At 40.5% G+C, this 24,370-nt stretch overlaps 2 protein-coding genes across 10 annotated transcripts in view; one reads left to right on the forward strand and one right to left on the reverse strand.

Annotated features, from left to right (window-relative positions):
• The window catches only part of ATIC (5-aminoimidazole-4-carboxamide ribonucleotide formyltransferase/IMP cyclohydrolase), a 34,619-nt gene extending 22,891 nt beyond the window's left edge, over nucleotides 1-11,728 (forward strand). Inside the window, exons 14-16 of the mRNA XM_079135170.1 lie at nucleotides 1,442-1,624; nucleotides 3,441-3,596; nucleotides 3,887-11,728. Of these exons, the coding sequence (XP_078991296.1) occupies nucleotides 1,442-1,624; nucleotides 3,441-3,596; nucleotides 3,887-4,006 (459 nt within the window). The 3' untranslated portion in view covers nucleotides 4,007-11,728. The remainder of the gene's footprint in view (nucleotides 1-1,441; nucleotides 1,625-3,440; nucleotides 3,597-3,886) is intronic.
• FN1 (fibronectin 1) overlaps nucleotides 11,511-24,370 on the reverse strand; it is a gene marked incomplete at its 5' end in the record, with an annotated part of 62,765 nt that continues 49,905 nt past the window's right edge. For 5 of the 9 annotated variants that reach the window (XM_079135164.1, XM_079135166.1, XM_079135163.1 and 2 more), the window contains 11 exons: nucleotides 11,511-12,272; nucleotides 12,679-12,780; nucleotides 15,055-15,161; nucleotides 15,651-15,776; nucleotides 17,755-17,919; nucleotides 19,506-19,644; nucleotides 20,568-21,025; nucleotides 21,980-22,069; nucleotides 22,666-22,845; nucleotides 23,065-23,154; nucleotides 24,043-24,219. In XM_079135164.1, coding sequence (XP_078991290.1) covers nucleotides 12,201-12,272; nucleotides 12,679-12,780; nucleotides 15,055-15,161; nucleotides 15,651-15,776; nucleotides 17,755-17,919; nucleotides 19,506-19,644; nucleotides 20,568-21,025; nucleotides 21,980-22,069; nucleotides 22,666-22,845; nucleotides 23,065-23,154; nucleotides 24,043-24,219 — 1,706 coding nt within the window. In that variant the 3' untranslated portion in view covers nucleotides 11,511-12,200. The remainder of the gene's footprint in view (nucleotides 12,273-12,678; nucleotides 12,781-15,054; nucleotides 15,162-15,650; nucleotides 15,777-17,754; nucleotides 17,920-19,505; nucleotides 19,645-20,567; nucleotides 21,026-21,979; nucleotides 22,070-22,665; nucleotides 22,846-23,064; nucleotides 23,155-24,042; nucleotides 24,220-24,370) is intronic. The other 4 variants (XM_079135169.1, XM_079135168.1, XM_079135167.1 and 1 more) reach the window with 1 other exon arrangement.

Raw genomic sequence — 24,370 nt, forward strand, 5'->3', positions numbered from 1 at the left:
ATGGTTTATTGGGATATAAGCCCACTGTAAGTTGAAGAGCATCTGTGTTGAACATTTCTTTTTTTTTATTTTTTATTTTTTTTGCAAGAGCAGAAAGTTTTAAAGGGTAGAACAGAGAGAGAGAGAGACAGACAGACAGACACACACACAAACTCCACCACAGAGGAGGGGTCCAAGTTAGTGCCTGAGGGAGTGGGGGTGTGCTGTCCCTTTTATAGATTTTAGATTTCCTTTGTTCTCATGCCCTTTCCTCCCATCCTGCCTGTGGTGACCCAAAAGGTGGAGTGACCCAAGGGCCTGAAAGAACTGGCCCCCGGCTACTCCTTAATAGCCCTTTGTAGGAAGGAACAATTCCCTGGAGGCAGGTAACCTTGGCAACAGGTTGTTGGAGGGGAAAGTGCTCCTTTTGAAAGAGCCCCCAACTTCCTGACTCAGTCATTCGTTACTGACACTGTCTTTTTGCTTGCCTCCCCTGCCATGCCTGCTCTATTTAGGGAGCCCTTACTGCTGTAAGGGGCAATAGAGGGTGACTGCTCTGGCTGCTTCTGGCTAGAGAGGGCAATGTGGCCAGGGTGATGTGGGCAAGCAGTTTGGGTTTGTCAAGGGGTCCCTGGCAAAAGTCTGCTTTGGAAGCAACAGGTTGTAAAGTCATCTGGGAGGTGGGTGCTTCTATGAGAGAAACAAAAAGACGTGATTAATGCAAAATAAATGATGCAGCATGTGGAACATGTCACTGAATATCCTGATGATGACAGAAACCAGTAATCTCTCACCAGGAGGTGCAGGAGCTAAGAAGCTGTTCTCATAACCAGGCCTGTGAGCACACGGCCTGTATTTGGGAATGTAAATCTTTAATGATGTTAGTTATATTGTCAGAGTTATCAGGAATGTACACGAACACTTAGTTTTTATAACATCATATATGCCCTTATAAGATGTAGTTAAGATATATAATGCCATCTGATTTTTGTAAAATACCTTTCTATTGGCATAACCTCTGTGTTTAGTATAGATCCCTTTATCTTTGTTACTTGGGGCTGGATAATCATACTAGCAAATAGATCAAGCTTACCTATGTAGAAGAACATTTCTTACTGTTGAAATAAACTTCTGTCTGTAGCCAAATCACAGCCCTTCCTTTTCAGAGTGTCTTCAGCTTGGCTCTTGACATTTTTTAAATTATTCAGCCTATAATTAGGGGGAGGGTAGAAGCAAGAGAGTATTACTTAGCATGTGACCTGAAAGATCCTTTAGTGGTTGCCAGTGGTTAAGGTTGCCAATCTCTCATAACAACAGTTTTGGAAAGTGTGGTTATTGATGTCTTGGACTCAGATTCTGATAAAATCCAGTAAGGCCATGTAGAATGATTGCTTTACTGCTGAATCTTTTGAGAAGAATGGATTGTTTTAGGATGTACTCATTTTAATGTCTGTGTTCTCAGGTTATTGGCATTGGAGCAGGACAGCAGTCTCGGATACACTGTACACGCCTCGCAGGGGATAAAGCAAACTGTTGGTGGCTTAGACATCACCCACAAGTGCTCTCAATGAAGTTTAAAACAGGGGTAAAGAGAGCAGAAATCTCCAATGCCATCGATCAGTACGTGACTGGCACTATTGGCGAGGTAAAAGTCTTGTCATTGGGTTCTAATCAGACTGTTTACCCTTTTATGTTTCACAGACTTTAATTTCATTACTAGAAAAGAGGACATTTTTCTTGAAATTCCATATTGTCTGCAATTGAAACTTCTTACTAATTCTTTGTGCCCCCAATCCCGGTCCTTTTTAGTTTTTGTTTTGAGACAGGGTCCCACTAAGTTGCTGAGGCTGACCTCCAACTTTTGATCCTCCTGTCTCAGCTTCCAGAAGTGCTAGGATTATAGGTGTGCTGTTCCTGGCTCACTTCTTTGTTTTTTATCTCTTTCCAAAACCCCAGACCTGCTCTTTTTTTAAGTTATAACCACTGGTTTAGCTTTGTATGATTGTACTTCCTCCATGGGTTATAAGCTTTTCATGATCAGGATTGTTTTTTACCCATCTCGAGGTGTCTGACAGTGCCGAGCACGAGGCTTGCTACATGATAGGTGTGTATCCAGCAATAAATACAAATTACCTGATAGCAGGTAACTAGTGGCTTTCCTCTTCTCTCAGCACCTTTCTAACAAGCAGCATTAACAGCTCCGTATAGTTTTGTTGTCTTTCATGTTTTTAAATGCCTTCTGTTTGAGGAAAGCATGTGGGAGGTTTTAAATTGCGAACATCAGGTAGCCTGCCAGAGAAAAAGATTTTAGCCCAGTTTCTGGACACAGCAAGTGCTTAACAAAATACTGGATGGAAAAAGGATCTGGTAATCAAGAACCAAGTGTTCTTTTGAATGAGTGAACTGACTACGTACGCTAAATAGTTCATTCAGGACCAAGAAGCAACTCAAGTGTCTTTGAAGAGTGAGGCTGCACACTGCTCCTTGTGAGCACAAGTACTTAAAACACGCTTCTTTTTCACTTTGATACTTGAACTTTTCAGTTTGACATTATCCAGCAAATATCTACTAAGAGTCCTAGAAGAATCTTTATGTATAAATAAGAATAAAAGTATGTTAAAGTCAAAATGGAAGCACCCTTAAAAGTTTAAACACCTTCAAAAGTTGAATAACTGCCTTTTCTGTTTGTGCTGCTATAACAGCATTACCAGACTGGCTAATTTATATAACAGAAACTTCTCACAGTTCTGGGGGTGGAAAGGGCAAGGTTAAATTGCCAACAGGCTTGTTGTCTTGTGATGGCTAATCTCTGCTTCAATGATGACACCTCTTGGTGCCTCCCTGAAGGTGGCGGGACAGATACTGTGTCCTCACACACAAAAAAGAGGTGAGCGTGCCCCCTGGAGCCCTTTCATAAGGTGCTAGTTCATGACAGCCTTCTTGGCCTAATGGTCCCACTTCTGTGTACCACTGCACTGAGGATTAAATTTCATCATAAATTTGGGGGGTGTTATACAAACATTTAAGCAATGTGAATCATGTTTTGATTTGTCTATACCTGACTTTATACCTGAGCTTAAAATTGTTGTATAAATATAGTTCTAAACTATCTTTTGTCATCTCTTTCCTAGATTTGATACAGAGGATTGCTTTGAAAACCCTTTGGAATATGAATTTGTTTTGGTACAGGGATATAAAATAGTGGATTTAACTTAAGATTCAAGAAGCAAATATTTGGAATAAACTGATGTAGAAAGTAAAATGATATAGTCTGTATTTGGTAACCTTAGAATCACTTTTCTTCCTTAATGAAAATGTTTTAAGAAACATCAGCAAACTTCTTTATAAAATAATGTCTAGATATGTCATTAAAATGCCCAAGTGCTCCCTGGCCCTGTTGCTTTGCTTTTCATCAGTTAGAACTGAAGATGATGGACTAACCTTCCCTGCTCCCCCACCAGGGTGAAGATTTGCGGAAGTGGCAGGCACTATTTGAGGAAGTCCCTGAGTTGTTAACTGAGGCAGAGAAGAAGGAGTGGGTGGACAAACTGAGTGAGGTTTCCGTCAGCTCCGATGCCTTCTTTCCTTTCAGGGATAATGTAGACAGAGCTAAAAGGGTAAGTAGGAATCATGTGCATTTGCATAGCATTGAGCATCATGTAGAAATGACTTCCAAAGTCCTGCTTCCAATTTTTAAGTTTCTTGGAGTTACCTATCAAAGCTGTGGTGATATGACATAAATCAGTACTACCTAGAGGATTATTTGACTTCCCATTTGATGTACGGCTAATCCAAATGCTGTTATTTTGCCTGTTTGAATGAGTCATTATTGGCTTATGCTTTGTAGAGGGGGATTTTGGTTTTTGCATAAACTGGTTTTGAAAATCAATACCAATTTCTCCTTCAGAGCGGCGTGGCCTACATTGCAGCCCCTTCTGGTTCTGCTGCTGACAAGGTTGTGATTGAGGCTTGCGATGAACTGGGAATCATCTTGGCTCACACGGATCTTCGGCTCTTCCACCACTAATGGTGTCACACATTGTTCAGTGGTTTGCTTGGGTGTAGGGGAATGATCATGTGAAACTTTGAAAATACTTTTTTAAAAAATAAAACATTGTAGTGATTGAATCCAGGGTTTTAGGTAGTTGGGTTTTATTTATCTAAAAGATTTGCTTACACTGACACTGGCAGTAAGTAGTAGAGGTTTTCCTGTGCAGAGCCCAGCAGCACCCCTGCCTCTTGGAGCATGGCTCACCCCACAGCATTCCCTGCATGAAACAAGTGAGCCAAAGAAGCTGAGCCGCATGAACGGTTAACACCAGTTTTCTCCTCGAGCTTCCCTAGGGGATTTCTCTAGGCAGCGTGGTTTTCTACTTCCTAAACAATTGGCAAATTATTCCCTATGAACTGGACGCTTAGAGAGGGTAAGTTATGTTGACCCCCTTTGTGGCTAACGCTAGGACATACTTTTCTCTGTTAAGTAGAATGGCCGAAATTTCAGGAGTCCAAGATCTCCCCTTTTTTGTGTTTTTTGCTTTGTTTTGTTTATTTCTGGGTGCTGGGAATTGATGCCAGTGCTGCTTTACCACTGAGCCACATCTTTAGCCCTTCTTATCTTTTATTTTGAGACAGGGTCTTGCTGAGTTGCTGAGGCTGGCCTCAAACTTGTGATCCTCCTTTACTCAGCCTCTGAAGTCACTGGGATTATAGGTGTGTGTTTCTATGCCCAGCGGGCTCTGCCCTTTGGAACTACATAAAAACAGGTCGGGGAGTGTGTGTGGCTCAGTGGTAGCGTGTGTTCTTAGTGTGCATGAAGCCTTGGCTTCCATCCCCAGCATCAAAAATAAACCCTCCAAAGTGGTCAGTATTTTTGTGCCTAGAAATAGTGCCAATATTCCCCTTATGGTTTTGAACCAAAGGTGAGTGCTGTCAAAGCCAGCCTTGGCAACTTAGCCGGGCTGTAAGCAACTGAGATCCCATCTCAAAATAAAAAAAAAAAAAATGGGGCTGGGGGTGTGGCGCAGTGGTAAGTGCCTCTGGGTTCAATCCCTGGTACCCAAGACAACAACAACAAAACCCCCAAAACAAAAAACCTCAAGACTGGCCACTTGCGGCGATAAAAACCTATAATCCCAGTGACTCAGGAGGCTGAAGAAGGTGGATTGCAAATTCAGCGTCAGCCTGGGCAACCTAGTCAGGTCTTGTCCCAAAATAAAATGGGTTAGGGATGCCCCTGGGTTCAATCCCCATTATGGGGGGTGGGGGTGCAAAAACAAGCCCCTTAACACTGATGTTTAAGTGAAAAGCATAGGGACCTCATACCTGTTATTTCAGTGTAAAGAAGGGCAGAAGGCCTCTAACATAAATCAATAAACTTTAAATTGGCAGAGCACCTGGGCACAGGGAGAAGCACCCCTTATTGTTTGTAGGTGCCATCCATTAGAGGCGCCCTGCACTCGATCTATTGCCTGGTCCTGACACCAGGAGCACCTTCTTTCTGAAGCTTAGTCTGTGTCCCTTCCTCAAAACAAAAATCCGCAGGGCTCTAAACTCTTGAGTGCCTTCCAGTCTTAGATACGCTTTAAAATTTTTAAAAAATTCTTTTTAGTTATACATGACAGTAGACTCTATTTTGACATATTATACATACATGGAGTATGTTACCAGTTCGTGTGGTTGTACATGATATGGAGTTCCAATGGTTCTATATTTCCATATGAACGTAGGAAAGTAACATCCAATTCATTCTACCGTCCTCCTGTTTAGAAACTCTTAAACCTTATTTTTGCTGACATTGCAAGGCACAAATCTATCTTAAAAAAAAAAAAAAAAAAAATTGTAAGTAGTCATGTTAAAGTGCATGAAAAATCTGTAAAGAATACTTTTTTAAACATGCATTCATCACCAGTGAGGTGCATTCATCACCAGTGAGGTCAGGAAATAGCATTTGCCAGCAGCCCTGCACATTTTTGTTCTTGATCACACCTCTTCTTCCAGAAACCAGTTTCGTGTCCTTTAGGATAAATGCTACCTTGTTTTCCGCTCAGCAGCTGGGTGATCTTTGGTGGGTGCCTTGCCTCTTGGAGTTTGCAGCTTCTGTAAGGATGGAGATGGATTCACTCCTTGCAGAAATTGGAGAGCTTTTGGTTAAAAGCACGTGCCCTGGAGCTAATCTATCAGCTTGGAGTCCCAGCTCTGTGACCCACAAGCCATGGGGACCTTAGGCGATTCACTTAGCCTTTCCTACTTCATACTTAACAGGATGATGGTAATTACAATATTCACTTTTTAGGATTGCTTTAAAGAGGGTGTGAAACAAAATGCTAAGGATACTTGGAGCATCACCTGGGACATAATAAATGCTGTTTGGAATAATACTAGTTATTATTTCCATATTGTTTCTGTGTATATGGAAGTGTAGAAAGTAGTGGGAGATAATTTTAATGTATGGAAATTACTATGAAAAATAGTGTGTATTTTTGGATGTTTTTACTTATATTTCAGATTGGTAACCAAAAAGTTCCTGAGTTCTTTCAGCCTTCATCTATACTGTTTCTTACTTCTTAGAATAAACAGAGGCAGGAGGATGGCAAGTTCAAAGCCAGCCACAGCAATAGCAAGGCACTAATCAACTCAGTGAGACCAACTTTATATAAAAATATAAAAAAGGCCCAGGGATGTGGTTCAGTAGTTGAGTGTCCCTGATTTCAATGCCTGGTACTGCCCTGCTTCCATCCCCGCAAAAATTCACCACTTTAACCATTTTGAAGTGTAATAATCAGTGGTTTTAAGTATATTCACAAAGCTATGCAGCCACCACCACTGTCCATTCCCATAATATTTTCTCCGTCCTAAAAAGAAGCTTTGTTCCTATTATGCTCTCTCCTTCTCTTTTCCCCAGCCTTAGGCCACCACTTACCTGTTTTCTGTCTCTGTGGGTTTGGCCTATTCTGGGCACTTTCAAAATGGGGTCACTTAGCATAATGGTTTTGCATCCAGCTTCTTTTACTTGGCATAATGTTTTGAAGGTTTGGGTTGCAGAAAGTACCAGTAGTTCATTCCTTTTTATAGACAAATATCCCATCTCATGGATACATTTTGTTTTATCCATCCAGTTGATAGACATTTGGGTTGTTTCTACTTTTTGGCATTTATGAATAATGTTACTGGGAACATTTGTGTACAAGTTTTGATTCAAACATTTTCATTTCTCTTGGGTATATACTTAGGAGTGGAATTGGAAGATCATATGGTAACTCTATATTTAGCTTTTTGAGATGCCACCACGCTGTTTTCCACAGTAGCTGCATTATTTTCCTTTCCACCAGCACCATATGAGGGTTTCAATTTTTCCACCTGTTGTGGGGCGCAACTTAGGAACAGACCAATCACCAATGAGAAGTCCAATTTGAGAATCTTTATTAACCAGCCAGCTGACTGTCTCACACAATGCCCAAAATGACTATTGGGAGAACGGCTGCAAGTATAGGGTTGCAGGGCTTTTTATACCATAAGTAAAGCATGTTGGTTCATTAATCATAAGTGGCTGTTGCAATGATTCAGAACTACAAACTAACATTATGAGATCTAAAATCATAAGCAGAAGGGGAAGTGGGTCAAAATGACCTTAGTTGGGTATGAGTTATAGAATGGTTACTAACATCTAGACAAGTGTTCTCTGATAGGGTACATTGTCCAAGAAAAACAGGAACCAGAAAGAGAACAATTTTACATTATATAAGAATTGCCATTTTGTGTAGCCAAGCATGCTATGCTAAGCAACTGTTGATGGGTACGGAGGTGGGGCATTCCCACAGGAAAAGCATTTCCTGCATGACATGGAGACTTAGGGTAAAATGGAGTCTGGTCATTGCCCATATAACCTGGCCCATCACAAAAGCAGCATGCTTTTGAGTCGAAAATAGTTTTTCAGTATGTTTTTGTCAGTTTTTCATTGATGTGATCAAATATCTGACAAGAACAGTTTAGGAGAGGAAACGTTTTGGTTCATGGTTTCAGAGGATTCATTCCTCTGGGCCCAAAGAGAGGCAGAACATCATGGTGGAGGGCTGTGGCAGAACGACGCCGCTTGGCTTGGTTCATGGCAGCCAGGAAGCAGAGGGGGACTAGGCAAGGGGCCACAGAGAAGATAATTCTTCCATGACGCACCGCAGTGATCCACCTCTCCCGCCATGTCCCACATGTCCCTAGTACAGTAGTACTTTCACATTATTAATCCATCAAATGGATTAGTCCACTGATGAGTTTCAGCTTTCATAATCTATAATTATTTTGCCTCTGAACATTGCTGCATTGGTACAGGAGCTCTTGGTAGACATCTCATATCCAAGCCATAACAGTATTTAGTTCAGCATTTTACAACCAATGCTGAGACAGACTGGCAGCTCAGTGGTCGCCTGACAAAGCCTCCATCTTTCTGGAAGGAAATGGCAATTTCCAAAGTGCTTGTGATGCAAAGAGTTCATTGGAAGAATCCTTGATCTTCAGTTTGTTTGACCCAAGGGAGCCCACCGTGGTGCACTGCACACAGGATGGGCGACTCCAGCCCTGGAGTGCAGAGAGCTGCCCATCGCTCCAGGCTCACAGCCTCATGCCCTCTCCAGCCAATGCCAACTTCAAAGCCTTTGGGGGACTCCACGTAAAAACTGTTTTAGAGATAAACTCAGCTCCTAGAATTGTTAAAATCTGTATGTCTCTAAAGAGTAAGTAAAAAAGAATTCAAGGAAACGTAAAACACGCTTTAATATCCCGTAGCTGACTCTACTGAGGAATGTTAAAAAAGGAATTTTCCATTTGGGGGTTTTTAGCTGAAGCACCATTTCTCTTATTACATATGGCATTTTCTTCTCTACTTGTAATTTATATAGATTTTTGTTTGCAATTCAAATTGAAGGTTATTTTAATGAGCTTATGGAATGGAACAATGGCGATAATGAAAATAACTTGCACTTCAAATGTAAGTGCCATCACTCTTGAAAAGAACTTTCTTTAGTCCATCTAAGGTCATCTGTGTGTGCTTCTGCCATGCCATCTTTGTGACAAGCATAAAATGTCCCCAAACGTGAGGAATCCCAACAGGAAAAAAATTTTTAACAGCATTGCAGCCGCTGAAAATGAGACTTTTAAAATTGTAGCCTGCCACTTTCCCTACCACAGTAATGGAAACTTACTGAATAGGAAGCAATTTCAGCACTTAAATGTGCTGATGTGATGTTTCTTAATCACTTTAATGAGTTTCATACAACTAGAAATGGAATAGAATTTTCAATGGAAATATAATTAAATAGAAGAAGTCATTTCCTATACTTGTAATATCCACCTGATTATTTCTTTATTCACCTCCCTAGAAAGTATGCCTTACAGACAGTGATATTATTATAGGCTAATTTGCAAAATTCATTTAGGTCATTAGAGCTGAGAACAATATAAATATACAACAAATTTCATTATAAATCAAGTACAGCCAGGCACAGTAAAACTTAAAAACTGTTATTTTTCTTTATAAAGCCTGATTATATTTACTACTTTCCATCTGATTTTTCTTGAGTTGCCCATTTCTGCCTAAATCCAGATTGGTCTTTTAATTATGTCTTTTTTATTTGGCTTGCTTAGAAATTTCTCAAGGAAACAGTCATATGAGTCAATAAAAACTATAATAGATCTTTGGAAATACTTGGTTCTTTCTATTGAATGATTTTGCTGAGAAATGGTTAGTAAAAAAAAAAGAATATTATATCTCTCTGGCATCGTGATGCTCAAACAGAAAAGAGCATTTAAATTTACTCGATTTGTTCTAAGTTTAACTCCTAAGTTTAATATGCTGCTTTTAAAATCCACTGGACTGTTTTTTAAAATCAATTTTTATTTGTTCTTTTTAGATACACACGACAGTGGAGTATATTTTGACAAGTTATGCTTATATGGAGTATAACTTAACTCTAATTAGGATCCATTCCTGTGGTTGCACATGATTTGGTGTATTCATATATGAACATAGGAAAGTTATGTCAGAGAAAATCCAGTAGACATTTTCAGATATAAGAACCTTTAAATAAGCTCAAGCCGAGGTGCTGCTTGGCACCTCACTCACGAGGGTTTACTTTCTACGGCAGGCAGCTTTGGTGGGATTTCCCTACTGCACACTGCGTAGAGTGGTCCTAGGTCCTAGTCTCTTCCATGAGCAGAGACCCACTTATGTATGAAGGTCATTTAATATCACCTTGATCTGTGCTTCCTGTCTTGTTTTAACAGACAGAGTAGCTAGCCTGTAGCAGACTGGCAAAGCTGAAAGATTAGTGATACTAAATAGATATCTGGAGTCTGGGTCTGTATATTGCTAAGGAAAACTCATCTGAGCAGTAGTCTCTATGAAATTAAGCTGTAAGATCTCCCCAAAATGAGATACTAAATGTGAAAGCATTTTATAAACTGTAAGTCAGTTCAAATGTGTATATAAAAACATACTTCCTGAATTTTTATTAATTAATAATCAACTATTTCTTGTGCCATGATTTATATTCTGAAAGTCAGATTTTCAGATGGGCTTGCTTTCTCTCTCTCTCTCTCTCTACTGGAGATTTAACCTGGAGTACTTTACCACAGACCTTATATCCCTAGCACTTTTTATTTTGAGAGAGGTTCTCACTAAGTTGCTTAGGGCCTTGGTAACTTGCTGAGACTGGATTTGAACTTATGATCTTCCTGACTCAGACTGCAGAGCCTATGGGATTATAAGACATGTGCCAACATGCCCGGCTTTTTTTCTTCTTTCCTTTTTTTTAAAGTGATACTAGGGATCAAACTCAGGGCCTCATCCATTCCAGACAAGCATTCCACCAATGAGCTATACCCCCACCCCTGAATGTCAGATTTAATTCCAGAGTTTTGTTGCTTCCCCAAGGTGAAACTGAAAAAGAAATTATCTTTGCAGACCACAAGTAAGGAAACCGTTGAGATGATTGTTTATCAAGTCATACTAAAGTGTCAGTCGACATGAATTAAGATAGATTGGATGAGGTTATTATACCATGGGGATTCCCTAAGACAAAACTACTTGAATAGTAGTACAGAGAAGTGTTAACAGCTCAGCTATCCTTTTATTTTCCTTGCTGGTAATCTATTTGAATAGATGTTTATTCAATGAAGGAAGGAAAGGAGGAGATAGGGAGGGGAGGGAAGAATAATAATGCTTAGAAAAAAGCAACTAAAGGTTGTTTCCATTTTACTTCTGAAGTGCTAGCTGGCACATTTCATAAAGATGAGAGTCCACTTAACTCTGTTAAGGGAAAAAACAAATCTCTCTCTGCTCTTGAAGAGTGGAGAAATGATGAAAGTGAACCTGAGTTTTTGCAGCAAAAAGCAGAAAGTCTTGTATAGAAGTCACCCAAGAATTAGAGAGCCTTGCATGTCAGAGCTATCCAAATGTTTGCTGAATTGAAAAGAAAAAGAACATCCGCGATGATTATTATTTCCTCCCAAAATACCTTAAATAAAAGGAAATGACCTTCAAGTTGTGGAATGTAAAATCTTTTATTAAAACAGTTGTCTTTCCACAGTAGTAAAGCTTTGGCACGTACAGTATAAAAAATAATCACCAACCATAATTATACTGAATTCTTTTTATCAACTGCATACCAAGTGTCTTCAATACAATTTTTCCGTATAAAAATACTGGGAAAAATTGATAAATAACAGGTAAGAGAAAGATATTTCTAGGCAACTGTTAGAATCATTTGGAAAAAGTGAATACCGTGGATATTTTATCACAGTAGCAAGGACACGCTGTTCCTACAGTATTGCGGGCCAGACAGTTAAATGAAAGCAGAAGTGTTTGGGCAACTTTCCTATTTAAAATTTTGGTAATAGTATTCAATACATTTTGCATCTTGGTTGGCTGCATATGCTTCTTTATTGATCCCAAACCAAATCACACTGAGAATCATTTCATTTAAAACACTGAGCAGTATTAATTATTCTGAAGCAGAACAGGTAACGTACTGCCCTCATTTATGAGGAAAGCTTCAAAACACTTCCCAGAGTGATGCTTGGAGAAGCTGTGAGTTGAGCTGAAGCTGGAGAATTTACTCCAGAGCAAAAGGCTAAGAAAGAAACAAACACTCAAAAGATGGGATCTGCTAATATCACTCGAGTTCGGATGGACCGTGGCAGACATACATGCTTGTTCCTTTGGGTTGCAAATATTACTCTCTGGAATCTTCTCTGTCAGCCTGCACATCTAAAGGCATGAAGCACTCGATTGGGCAATTAACATTCTGTTAATGGAAGAAGAAGAAAATCAGTAGCAAATACTCTAAAGTATATGGGGTGGGGGGAGTGGAGAGGGGACACTTGTGTGACAACTACTCATAGAAAGGATACTTTCTAGTTTCAAGAGCCTAGTCATATTGAGCAACAGGAGATGTTCAAAAATTCAATGATGCTTTAGGATACAGTATTCTATACGAGTCACTTAGAGCTCTTTCATAGAAAGGATACTTTCTAGTTTCAAGAGCCTAGTCATATATTGAGCAATAGGAGATGTTCAAAAATTCAATAATGCTTTGGGATACAGTATTCTATATGAGTCACTTAGCCATCTTTCTAAAAATAAACATTTGGTTCATTCAGAAGAAAGCCCAACTGCATTTAGGGAGAGTCAACCAGGGAAAATGCACTTACAGTGTTCGTTCTCTGATATGTCTGTGTATACTGGTTGGAAGAGGAACCACCTTCAGGAATAGGTTCAGCACCTGGTCTGTGGCAGTTGGCACAGAGCCAGCCCTGGAGGAGGGGGATGAAATCAAATGGAGCTTATGATCCATAAGGACATCATAATTTAGTGCTTGAGTTAAGAATTTCAGTTCTTGTGCATTGGTCAAATATAAACAGTTAATCACTAAAGAGGCACTGATCAGAATCTCGTGCATTTGCAACTCCTGGAATACATTTTGGCTTACCGCCATAGCTCGCACTTGGCTCTGCATACGCTTTTTCTTTCTCCTGAAATTCCATCTCTTCCTATCTAAACTCCACTCATCTGCTAAGTCTGATCGCACTCCCAACTTGCCTCAGCAACAAGCTCTTTACATTAGATGATGGAGATTTTTCAAAGAATCCTAGTGCTTTTAAAAGGGACTTGAGATCACATGGACAAACACTTTCATTTTATAGCAAAGGAAATAGAGACCCAGAGAAGAAGAGTGGCTTGCTGGGAATGAGTGGGGAGTCACATAATGGGCCATGGGTAGAGGTGGGGCTGTCACTCTGGAACTGGGCTGACTCTGGCCATGATCCTTCCACTGCATAATATGGTTTCTACCTACCCTGGCCAGTAACATGGAAGCCTTGCTTCTGACCAACAGTGGAGTGGAGCATAGGAACAGACCACACTAGACCAGTAAAGCTCCCTGGGATATTTGCCTGAGAAAACGAGAGTTCTCTTCCTCTGTTCTTAAAGTAGGAGAAGGTAAAACTGAAGCTGGTAAAGAATGTCACCATTAGCAGGGAATGTACTAGAGAAGGAGAGGCATGCCAACAACAGACTCCAAGTGCCATGGTGGGAGCTGCCCCTGAAGCTGGTATGATCAAGGACTTTTCAGTTATGGGAGCCATTTTTGCTCACTTAACTACAATGGGACTTCACTCTTACAACTCAAAGAACCCTAATATTCTGTTCTTTCTTATATTATCTTTTATATATTTTAGACATATTTTCCATTCTGGAGCCTATTTCCCATGACACCTAACAATACAGGTAAAATGCCTACTTACAGAATCAATGAATATTCTCACTCCTGTCATAAGGGGTTCATTTATCACTTTGGAACAGAATACAGGTCACATGGGAAAGGTTTCACATACATTAAGTAACAGAGATTGAGGTGTGAACAAAGTCTACTTCCCTGTAAATTCTCCTTCACACATTTTTATACCAAGATGACCAAGATCAGTCTTTATGGGAGGTGGGGGGAAAGAGAGATCAACTTCACATGCTGGGGATGGAATACTATTAGTTTCCTTGGGCTGTCCTTGGTAAAGTAACGCAGAGAGAACCCTGAGGAAACTTCCCTGATGTCAGATGAATCCCCCTAAAGTCCATTTTCCATCATGCTCATTTTCTTCTTCTGTATCTGTAATTGGTTAATGCCAAATATATCACGCTGTGGACCTCACCCTGGGATGGAAGCATGTTTCTCACAGATCAGAATTTGGAGAGCTATTCGGAAAGGTATGTCTCCATTGAAAACCAAGGACTGTCATCTCCCATTACTTTCAAGTTACAAGAACCATTTCACTTTGAAATTTCACTTATTAGGGAAAGGAAGACACATTAGAAATGGCTGAGGAGTACTTAAATAATGGATTTCTTGCCATCTAATTTTGGCCACAAGATAGTAGGCAGAGGGTTGGCTCACTGGAGTCCACCTGGGCCAGCTCATCCTATCCTAGGGTGTGCTTACATCTCTCTACTCCCCCAACCAAATCTTAGCCATCCTAAGTCCCAGCCAGTTAATGCTTCTCTTTTCCACAAACCCTTTCTTCCTGACTCCAGTCTACCCAGAACAGTATTTGTCAGACTCAACTCAAAACCTTCCTTAATTAGCTTGATTTTAAATATATGCTAATTTAATTTCTGACTATATCATTAAGAGCCATAACCATTTCTCATTTCCTCTGTCCCATTTATTTAGTACAATGGTAGAGCTAACACAAGGATATGTTTTTGGACTGAGAGAGGGCACAAAGTGGAATTTTCTTAGACCCAAAATATTATTCAAAATATTTCACAATAATGCCACAGGGTAACTGTCCATCAACATGGAGCTGTAGACTCAGTGCTACCCAGTAGGTAACACTTCAGTGATGAACAGAACAAACAGCCTGAGAAGAGCAGGCATGAGGAGGGGCTATCTGCCAAGGAGAACACCTGGGGGAGGATGCTCCAGAGTCTTATGTCTTAACAGACATGGCTGCACCCTGCATACAGCATGTCAATATAGGAGCCACCTGTGTGCCATATCTAAATCACAGGGAGCCTGGCACATCCGGTCTTACCTGCTGGCCTCCAAGGCATGTGCAGGTGCAAATGGCACCTAAAAATTCCTTCTGCCACTGTTCTCCCACTTGGTAAGTCTTCCCATCATCGTAACACGTTGCCTCATCTACATGTAGGCACAAATCAGAAGCACGTGTAAGACCAAAAGCAGTAATCAACTCGATACAAGGGTGGGTTCTAGTTTATCCTAAATTTGTATCATCAGAGCCCAATTTACACAAATTTATGTGAATCATCTTAAGAGAGGTACTACTCAGATCTTAAGGCAGCATTTCCGCATACTAGATCTAACAGGTTCAATGGAAATCATATTTTAAAAGTTGCATCTACAGACCAATAGAGACTTGGAACATTTTCACTGCAGCTAGTGATCAAAATACTCAAGGCAGAAAAGTGCTCAAGTGGCCTGTAATAACATTCGCTCAAGACTCTCTTTGAAGCTCTCCTCCACTTTTCCAAATAGAAAGATTAACAAAAAAGCCTCTGTTTGATCCTCAAGGGAACCTAGTCTCCAGTCCATCCTGTGAATGGGAGTTACAGCCTGTGATGGAAGTGGGTGCCAACAGGGCTCTGGAAACCACCAGCCATGACGTACGGGGGTCACACTTGAATTCTCCTTTCCCGTTGCCCAGGCATGTGCAGCTCATCATCTGGCCGTTGTCTGCCTGGCGATCCCACTTCTCTCCAATCTTGTAGTTCACACCATTGTCAAGGCACCATTCTGTGGGGGTGGAAAAATCACGGGCAGACTTATTTGTGCTCTGACTCTCAAGAGCCAGCGCGTGGGGACACAGGATCTTAAAACCCACATATCTGAAAAGAATGGCAAGTTAAAGGTCACAACCCCTACTGTGAACCAGTTCTTCCGTTGGATTTAAAAATATAGTTTCTACTGTTTATTACTTTCTAGGCCATTTGAAGACATTCTGTAGTCATCATGTCATAGCACTTGGTCAGTGACTTCCATTCCAATTATCACTATTAAGGTTTAAAACTAAAAAAATGATGGACTGAGACAGACATCATGACCCTACGTACATGTATGACTACACGAACAGTGTGAATCTACATTGTGCACAACCATAGAAATGAAATGATATACCCATTTGTGTACAATGAATCAAAATGCAGTCTGTAAAAAATTAAAAGATAAATAAAACTGTAGAGAACTAAAGCAGGATCAGATTATTCTTTTAGGAATATTTAAAAAAAATTTTTTTTTTGGTTTGCAGAGACCTTGGATAACAAGCAGTTCAATGAAACCTGTTGCATGTAAGTTGAAAGAGCAAAAGAATAAACAAAGGTGACAAAAACAATGACAAATCGATGGCTGTTATCCCCACAAATGGAAGCCTGGTGCTGAAGAATATCCACAAATCATGTCTTTACCATATGGAAAAGACGACCGTGAGTCTCCAAGACTTACACTACATAGAACACACTTCAGAAGTTTACATCAGAATGCATTGTTTCCTCCATTTTATCCAATTCAGCCTTCCTTAAATTTTAAGAAAAGGCATTAAACAATTGACATTCAAGCAAAGACTGTTTAAGTTGAGCTGAAGACTCTCATAAATGACCTTAGAGTTCTCCCACAATTGCACCTAATACTTACACAGGCAAAAAATATGCCAACTTAAAAGAGTTCAGTTTCAGAAGTTAAAAACCAACCACCTCATTGCTGCCAAATGTTAGCATGCTCAACTCCACCTCAGTGCATGATCATACTTCTATTTAGCTTCTCCATTTTCAGGTGGCCAAGCACAGAAGTCTATACTGAAAAAATCAGCAGGTTTTTGAATTTCAATCTGGATTAAGCCTTTATGTATACAAATCACCTAAAATACTTTTAAGAAAAAATTTAAAAGTCTGTTCTGTTTTACTGCCATAGAATATGATTTCTGTAAAAGTCCATAGAAGACTTGTTTATAAGACATAAAGGTTAACACCTGTAAAAATGATGCACTGGTCAATAATGATTATATCTCCTAAAATCAAAGAGTAAGAGTTTATAAGTTCTAATACTAACTCTCAAAGCATGATAGATAAATCCTAGGATCACTGTAATTAAAATCAGTTTGAAATATTAAAATCTCTTTGTAATTTGAAAATCAAATATTTTTTGGTGAAGTGGCTTCTTCATCACAGACAGGTGAATTACCTGTACACTTGCCTTTACATTACTAGCAATTTTCAAGCTATGTGGGCTGGTATGTGTATGTGTGTGTGTGTGTTGTGTGTGTATGCACATATGCATTGTGTGTATCTGTGATGTGTTGTGTATAACACATGTGTATGGTTGGTCTGTGATAAAACAGTGTGAATATGAATTCACCTTTGACCACATTCAACACTAAAGATTAAAAGATTTGGGGTTTCTCTGACTGGTACTCTCAATGAGACCTGACTCCATTGAGTTTGACGTAACAGAAAATTTCAGAAGTATCACCACCACCAACTTGTTTTGAATTAGTAGTTGTATTAGCATACAACTCTGAAATGAAGCAATATTCAACAAGTAAAATTTCCCATCATTTTACTATGATGCAAAATGTTACTTTGAGTCAAACAGTTTTTCATGTTTGCTTCATGTTTAGAAGAGCTTGAGTCTACCAAACATGACTCCTTGGTACGTTAATGCGAATGTGTGGAACTGGAGGAGATGGAGGAAGAGTGGATGGTCAGAGCAAGCTACTCACTAGATGAATCGCATCTGAAATGCCCACTGCCAAAGCCCAAGCACTGGCAGGTGAGTTTAAAGCCAGATTCAGAGGATCGCTCCCATTCCTCTCCAATGGCATAATTGGAAGCCGAGTAGGGGTCAAAGCAGAAGTCATCGGTAGGTTGGTTCATGTTTTCAGTGACTATGAGCAAAAGGAGGAAAAAGCAAAAGGACATATTATTGGCAGTTTGGGACCATAAGACGAAACCAGAAGCATTATATACAATGACTTAATCTAACAGAAAAATTCCTGTAGCGCTAAAATTCCACCTGCTCTATCAATGCATCAGTCAGTCTGATAGACTGATAAACTCAAAAATCGAATCAAATCCAGTAGCTATTGGAAGTGCCTAATATTTCGAAAGGCAGCACTCTGGAAGAAAATACATTTTGGAGAGCTAAAACATCTGAAATGTTTCAAAGTCAAGACAACCTGGCTGGAATGAAGAATATTGCTGGTGGGAATAGGAGTTGGAAAGAAAAACAGAAGGAACTCAAACTGTTGAATGGGGTCTCACTCTTCTAAAAATAGCCAGGAGTTAAAATTCCACCCTAACTAATGTTATGGAGATGGAATCTTAAAAAAAAAAAAAAAAAAAAAAAAAAAAAGGTGTGGAAAAGCACAAAAACCTTTTTGCTCTCAAAAATTCCTTTCACACGGTATTTTGCCATTAAGACCACAAAAAGCAAAAGATAAGTGTTACTGTGGCTATGTAACACAGCAAACACAAACACAAAATAACCTTACCCCAACACCTGCCAACAGTTAGCTGCTTAATTCACAAAAATTTACATAATGTAAAATAGTAGTCTTTTGTCAGATGAAGAAGGAAACTGAAATTAAGTAACTGACTCTAAGAAGAAATTCTGTCAAGTGGCATAGACAGGAGTTACCACTCCTGTTGATGTGGAGTAGAGACCCTTCCAGTGGGAAGATTCAAGATGCATGATTTTGATTTTTTTTAATCTCATGTTCCTGGGTGAATATCATCAGCTGCTGTAAAGTAAAAGCCAGCTGGCACGCTACTGGTTTGAAAGGACTTGCCAGATGCTACAAAGAAGAGTCGGTGGTTGCTGGGCACACTGGCACATGCCTTTATACCCAGCTACTTGGGGCTGAGGTAGCGGAATCCCAAGTTTAGGCCAGCCCCAGCTGTTCAGCAAGGACCTAAGCAACTCAGTGAGCCTCGGTCTCAAAATAAAAAATAAAAATGGCTGGGATGTAGCTCAGTGGTTAAGCACCCCTGGGTTCAGTCTGCAGTATCCCCCCAAAATACAGTCAATGGTCATTTAACCTTTATTAAGGTTTTACACTATATCATCAGAAAAAAAATTAAAGTAGCTTTAGAATAAAGGAGCTCTTTGGATAGAAATGGGTTGCCAAGGGGAACTTCCCTTTAGATTTGGTACTGAGACTCACTCCAGGGGACCATGGCATGGTGAGAAGGAAGGAGAAAGATACCAGGAAACTAGAGCCTCATATCAACTCAGACCCTCAGAAGGATCAGGACTGCTGGGCTAAGTAACTGAAGCCCCTTCCAGGCCTGTCATTCTACCTCTGCGTGGTTGTTAGTGAGAACACTAGATGTTAAATATATGTAAGGTTGCTCATTTACTTCATGTTGATGGTAGGCAAGGCAACAGCAACAAAAGAAGTCACTAGAAAAAGCTGCCTCTGATGCAGTCCAACAAGGAGCATGCCCCTAAGCCACACATGAATTTACATACCAGCGGAGCCCACGGTTACAACCTCCTCCTGAACCTTGTGCCTCGTTGAGCCTTCCAGTGCCTCCACCACGATTTTGTAGGTGACCCCTCGGGTAAGGCCTGTCAGGGTGGCACTGGTGGAAGTTCCAGGAACTCGGAACTGCAATTATTGATACATACGAAATGGGGAGAAAGCATTACAGCAAAGAACAGATGCGGGCTCCCCTGGTCCCTTATCATAACCCTCACAATGCAAAAGGAGATTAATAAAGACCAGGGGTATGCTGGAGTCCCAACTGGCCAAAGAGAGAAATGGAATGAGCAAGGAACAGTCATTTCTGTCAGATTTTCCTACTCAAAGTCTACCTATGTGCTCCATAGTTAGCAGGAACCCTTGACGACACTAGCTGTCTCTTAGTCCTGCTAGTCATGGTTCTGTAGACGCCCACAGGAAGCCCTGGCCATGACCCTTTCACATCGAGCACAGATACTGCCCTCTTGGAGACAGTCATGCCAAGCAAGGTGGGCAGCAGACCACAACATGGAGTCCTTAAAAGAATGGCACATCCTCAAACTCATGTTCTAAGCTCAGGAATTTCCCACAGCATGGTCATTTTTTAAAACTACCAGTGGGACAAATTAAAGAATGGGGTATTAGTAAGAGAATCGATTACTCCTAACAGCTGACACACACAGCTCCTCCTACATTCTTTTTCCTCGGACCTACTGTAGATAACGGGATTCTTCAAGGACAAACTGGAAGAACGGTGTTTTAGACTCGTCACACACATTCAATAGAATATCGTTCTTCTTTTCTAAGACCATCTCTTTGTTCATCTCACTAGAGCCTCCAATGTGTGAGGATAATAAAAACGATTTCATTCTCTACTGAATGAAAGCTCCCTGGGACATCCTCCAAAGCACAGCCACGTGGAGTTTTAACCAATGATCAGTGCTTAAATGTGCCATCTCTCTAAGCGTCCTAGAGGAGTAGCCATTTTCCATCAGAGCACCTGTCGCTTCGGTCCCCTAGTTTACTCCTTTCTAGGCTTCCCAGTCACCAGCAGGGAGGAAATAGATTACCTGTAAGGGTTCTTCTTCAGAGCCTATGGGCTGACATGAAATGATGTACTCAGAAGTGTCCTGGAACGGGGTCCAAGAGATGGTGGTCTGAGAGAGAACTTCTTGTCCTGTAGAGGCATTTGGATTGAGCCCCATAACGTGAGGGTAGAGGTGATGGTCTACGTCTCCCCTGGGGACGTGACCGATTTCATCTATATTCGGCAAGTATGGTTTTGGCCTATGCCTTATGGGGGTGACCGCTGTGGGTGGTGTGGTCTTCCTAAAACCATGTTCCTCAATGATCATTTGTTGCCCAACACTGGGCTTCTGATGGCTTGTGCCAGGAAGCTGAATACCGTTTCCAGTGTCAGACCCAGGGTTGATGACGAAAGGGGTCTTTTGAACTGTGGAGGGAACATCCAAGATCTCTGGTCCTTGAAGATTGGGGTGTGGAAGGGTTACCAGTTGGGGAAGCTCATCTAGCCAAGAGAGGTTAGAGCCAAAAAATCAAAGTGTGTTAAACTTCAGTAAGTAGCAGCAATAACCATTATCAATTCAGGCAACAAAGATTATTTATCAACCTGATCACAGCAATAACCATTATCAATTCAGGCAACAAAGATTACTTATCAGCCTGATCAAAGCCCCTGGAAAATCAGCAGTTCTCAGGTTACAAAACACTTTTTCCAGAAAGAAAACTTTATGATTTTTCTCAAAGGTTTCTTGATAGTTGAGAAAGCGTTAGCATGAATTTATCAAACACACAAAACTATGAACTGCTGAGCACCATAGAAGCTGCCTCTGCTCAAATAAAGGCTAATGAAACTGCAGCATATAGCACCCCCACTTCTCTTTAAATTTGAGAAACAAGTTACAGGAACTAGAATCCAAAACAATCATATCAGTAACTGAAGTATGAGAATTACTCAGGTTTAGCTCAACAGTTTTTCATGGTTTGAAATGGTAAAAAATAGATAAGAACACATTTGTTTTTAAAGCTTTCCTATTGCCATTATAGCATTTTCTCCAAATTAAACTGAATAACAAAGTAAAACATTATTTAGTTCCAAGTTTCAGAAATCAAATACACAATGGGAGGGGATTCTCTCCCTTTTTTTAAAATTAAAAGTCAACAAGAAGTATAGAAGAATAGCAATAACAACTTGGTTTTATATTTCATATTGGATTTGACTTTTTGAAAGGTGAATAACAAGGTTTTTATACTGACTAGTCTTGTAGTAAAGAAATAAATTAAATGGAACTCTACAGAGGATGTTTAGTTATTCCTCCTGTCAGAGAATAAGATACATAAGCTATTAGAAAAAATATTCATGAGATGCATCAAAACAAGGAGACCCTTTTCCTAAAGCAAAATCGATCATTCGTTAGTTTGATCTTAACTTTCCTCTCATTAGCTAGAAAGTGCTTTTTACCTGTCCTTTTCCTCCCAATCAGGGGCTCACTCTTCTGGTTGTTCTTCAAGGCAATGATATAGATTGTGTACTCCGTTTCTGGTTCCAGGCCTGATGGGAAAACAGAACCGACATGACATGTTGTGGGCTCAGCTAGTCAAGTGGGAGTCAGTCTCAGCAGCTGAGGCTCCTGGGGAGCAAGCATCCTTGCTAGCCAGTTCTTGACCTCTTGAGAAGTAAAAAACCAGGACTTCTGCCACATTCCAGGCATGTGTACAATGTGTGTTGTGGGGTGGCTCTGCTTCCAGGCCTACTTTGTGGTACCCAGCACTTTGGCAAGTCCTGCAAGATTACTCGATCTATAGGGAGCTGAATGTGATGGCAGGATCACACTTAGTGTACTTGGAAGGACATCTTTTTCCAGCACTGAACTGACAGGTAAGCTTACGGCAAAAACAAAAACCAACAAACCAACCAATCAAGAAAAAGCCAAAACTCTAGTTATGCCACTAACAGGATCAAAACTTGCATCTTCATGAATTTAGGCCTTCTGAGATATAGTAAGCTCCCCTGCTCCTGTGTAGAGAATGCCTTCTGAAGTACCCGGCTTCCCCTACTCATGACACATAGCATCAAAGACACAGAGTTTCAGACTTTAGACTGTCAGAGAGAATAAGGAGGAAAGGAACAGCTTGGGAGCACAGTACCAGTAATAATGCCCTCTGTGACACCAGGACGGGGCCGAGGGATCACTTCTTTGGGAGGGAACCCAGGCTTCTCATATTTGATGATATAGCCAGTGATCTTGGCACGGGGCGGCTGCCATGACACCAAAAAGGAGTTGGGAGTGGTGGCCAGGAAGTGCAGGTTGGAAGGTGCATCAACAGCTAAAAGAAACCAAAGTTAAGTCTCAGAAAATAAAAGCCAAGAAAACGCTCCCATATTTTCCCCAAACCCTTCTAATCAGACTTGAGAGTGAGAATTCTATAAACTGTTCACATGATTCACAGGGAGTCATACTACAAAGACCCCTCATTCGTTTCTTAAGTTCCCGTGCCTGACTGCAGTACCAGCCAGTGGTGTCCCTCAGCACAAAGGACAGTTACCAGTGGAGGTATCCAGGATCACCGGGGAGCTGCGGGCATTATCGTTCAGGGTGTACAGGTAGATCTTGTAGTCGGTACCGGGCTGCAAACCTGGGGTGTGAGAGGAGATGGTTTTTACGGGTTCTTCTTTACTAGGAAAGTTTTCAAGCTCATACCTGCTATCTTCTTGGTTCACCTACCAACCCATACTTATGCAGACCACAGGAGTGGTCCACCTTTGAACAACAAAGTAGAATATGGTGTGGATCTTAACTGTTAGTGTGGAGCATACTTATAAGCAAATCACTGATGCCGAGAAGGACACGGACGAAAATAAATTTTGGAATGCAAAAATGCTATGTTAGAAGCAGCCCTCTTGGAGAATGAGGGATTTAGAGGGTTTTCTCTGCAGGGTAAACAGGTGTCATTATTTGGTACCTGGAATCAGAATTGTACAGTGCAAAAAGACCTAAATTGCTCCAGATTAACTCCCTCTAATTACAACTTTGAACTTTATTAAGTAATGTTGTTTTGTCTTTATTAATTTGTTTTTTAAGATCTATGTTAATGCTAAGAACTATACACCAGTTTCTTTTTTTTTTTTCTGTTTTTTTTTTTTTTTTTTTTTTTTTTTGTGGTTCTGGGGAGGGAACCCAGGACTTTACCAAGTGCTCTACCATTGAGCTGCATCCTCAGTCTCAATTTCTTTTGGTTTTAAACATTATTACAATGTTACTTTTTTAAATAAGGAAGGGCATAGGGATGAAAGAACAAATCTGATGAATGAAACAGGCTGTTTCTTTGAGACACACTAGACAAAAATCAGAGATTCAGAGGACAAAACTATTTTTGATCATGGTATCACAATCAGTTTTTCAAACTGTTCTCATAAAATATTGGAAATAAATTGAATTAGTGTCAGTCACAGAGTAACTAAGAAGCTAGTTTACACTGTGAATGATGGTTGCCACCTGTGGTGAGAGTGGCGGGTCCCCTCACCTGTGATGGTGTAGCTTCTGACATCTGGTCTGATGGTTCTCTGAACTGGGGGGTGGTCACCTACTGGGATGGCATCAACTTGGAAACCAGTGATCGTCTCAGTCTTGGTTCGCCAGCTAATGGTGATGGTAGTCTCAGTAACATCTGTCACACGGGCCCTTCTGGGAGGGCTGGTATCTGCATGGGATTATAGCTAGAGATTAGTGCCTGCCTGGCTCATATAGTAAGATTTCTGTCTTTTAAAACATATCTTTATTACACACCAAATACATCCCCTTCAGAAAATACATTGACTAAATAGTGTGTAGATTATCTCCCTTGGCATTCA

Source organism: Sciurus vulgaris (genome assembly GCF_902686455.1).
Source record: "Sciurus vulgaris genome assembly, chromosome: 3".
In the NCBI taxonomy this organism is placed as follows: Eukaryota; Metazoa; Chordata; class Mammalia; order Rodentia; family Sciuridae; genus Sciurus; species Sciurus vulgaris.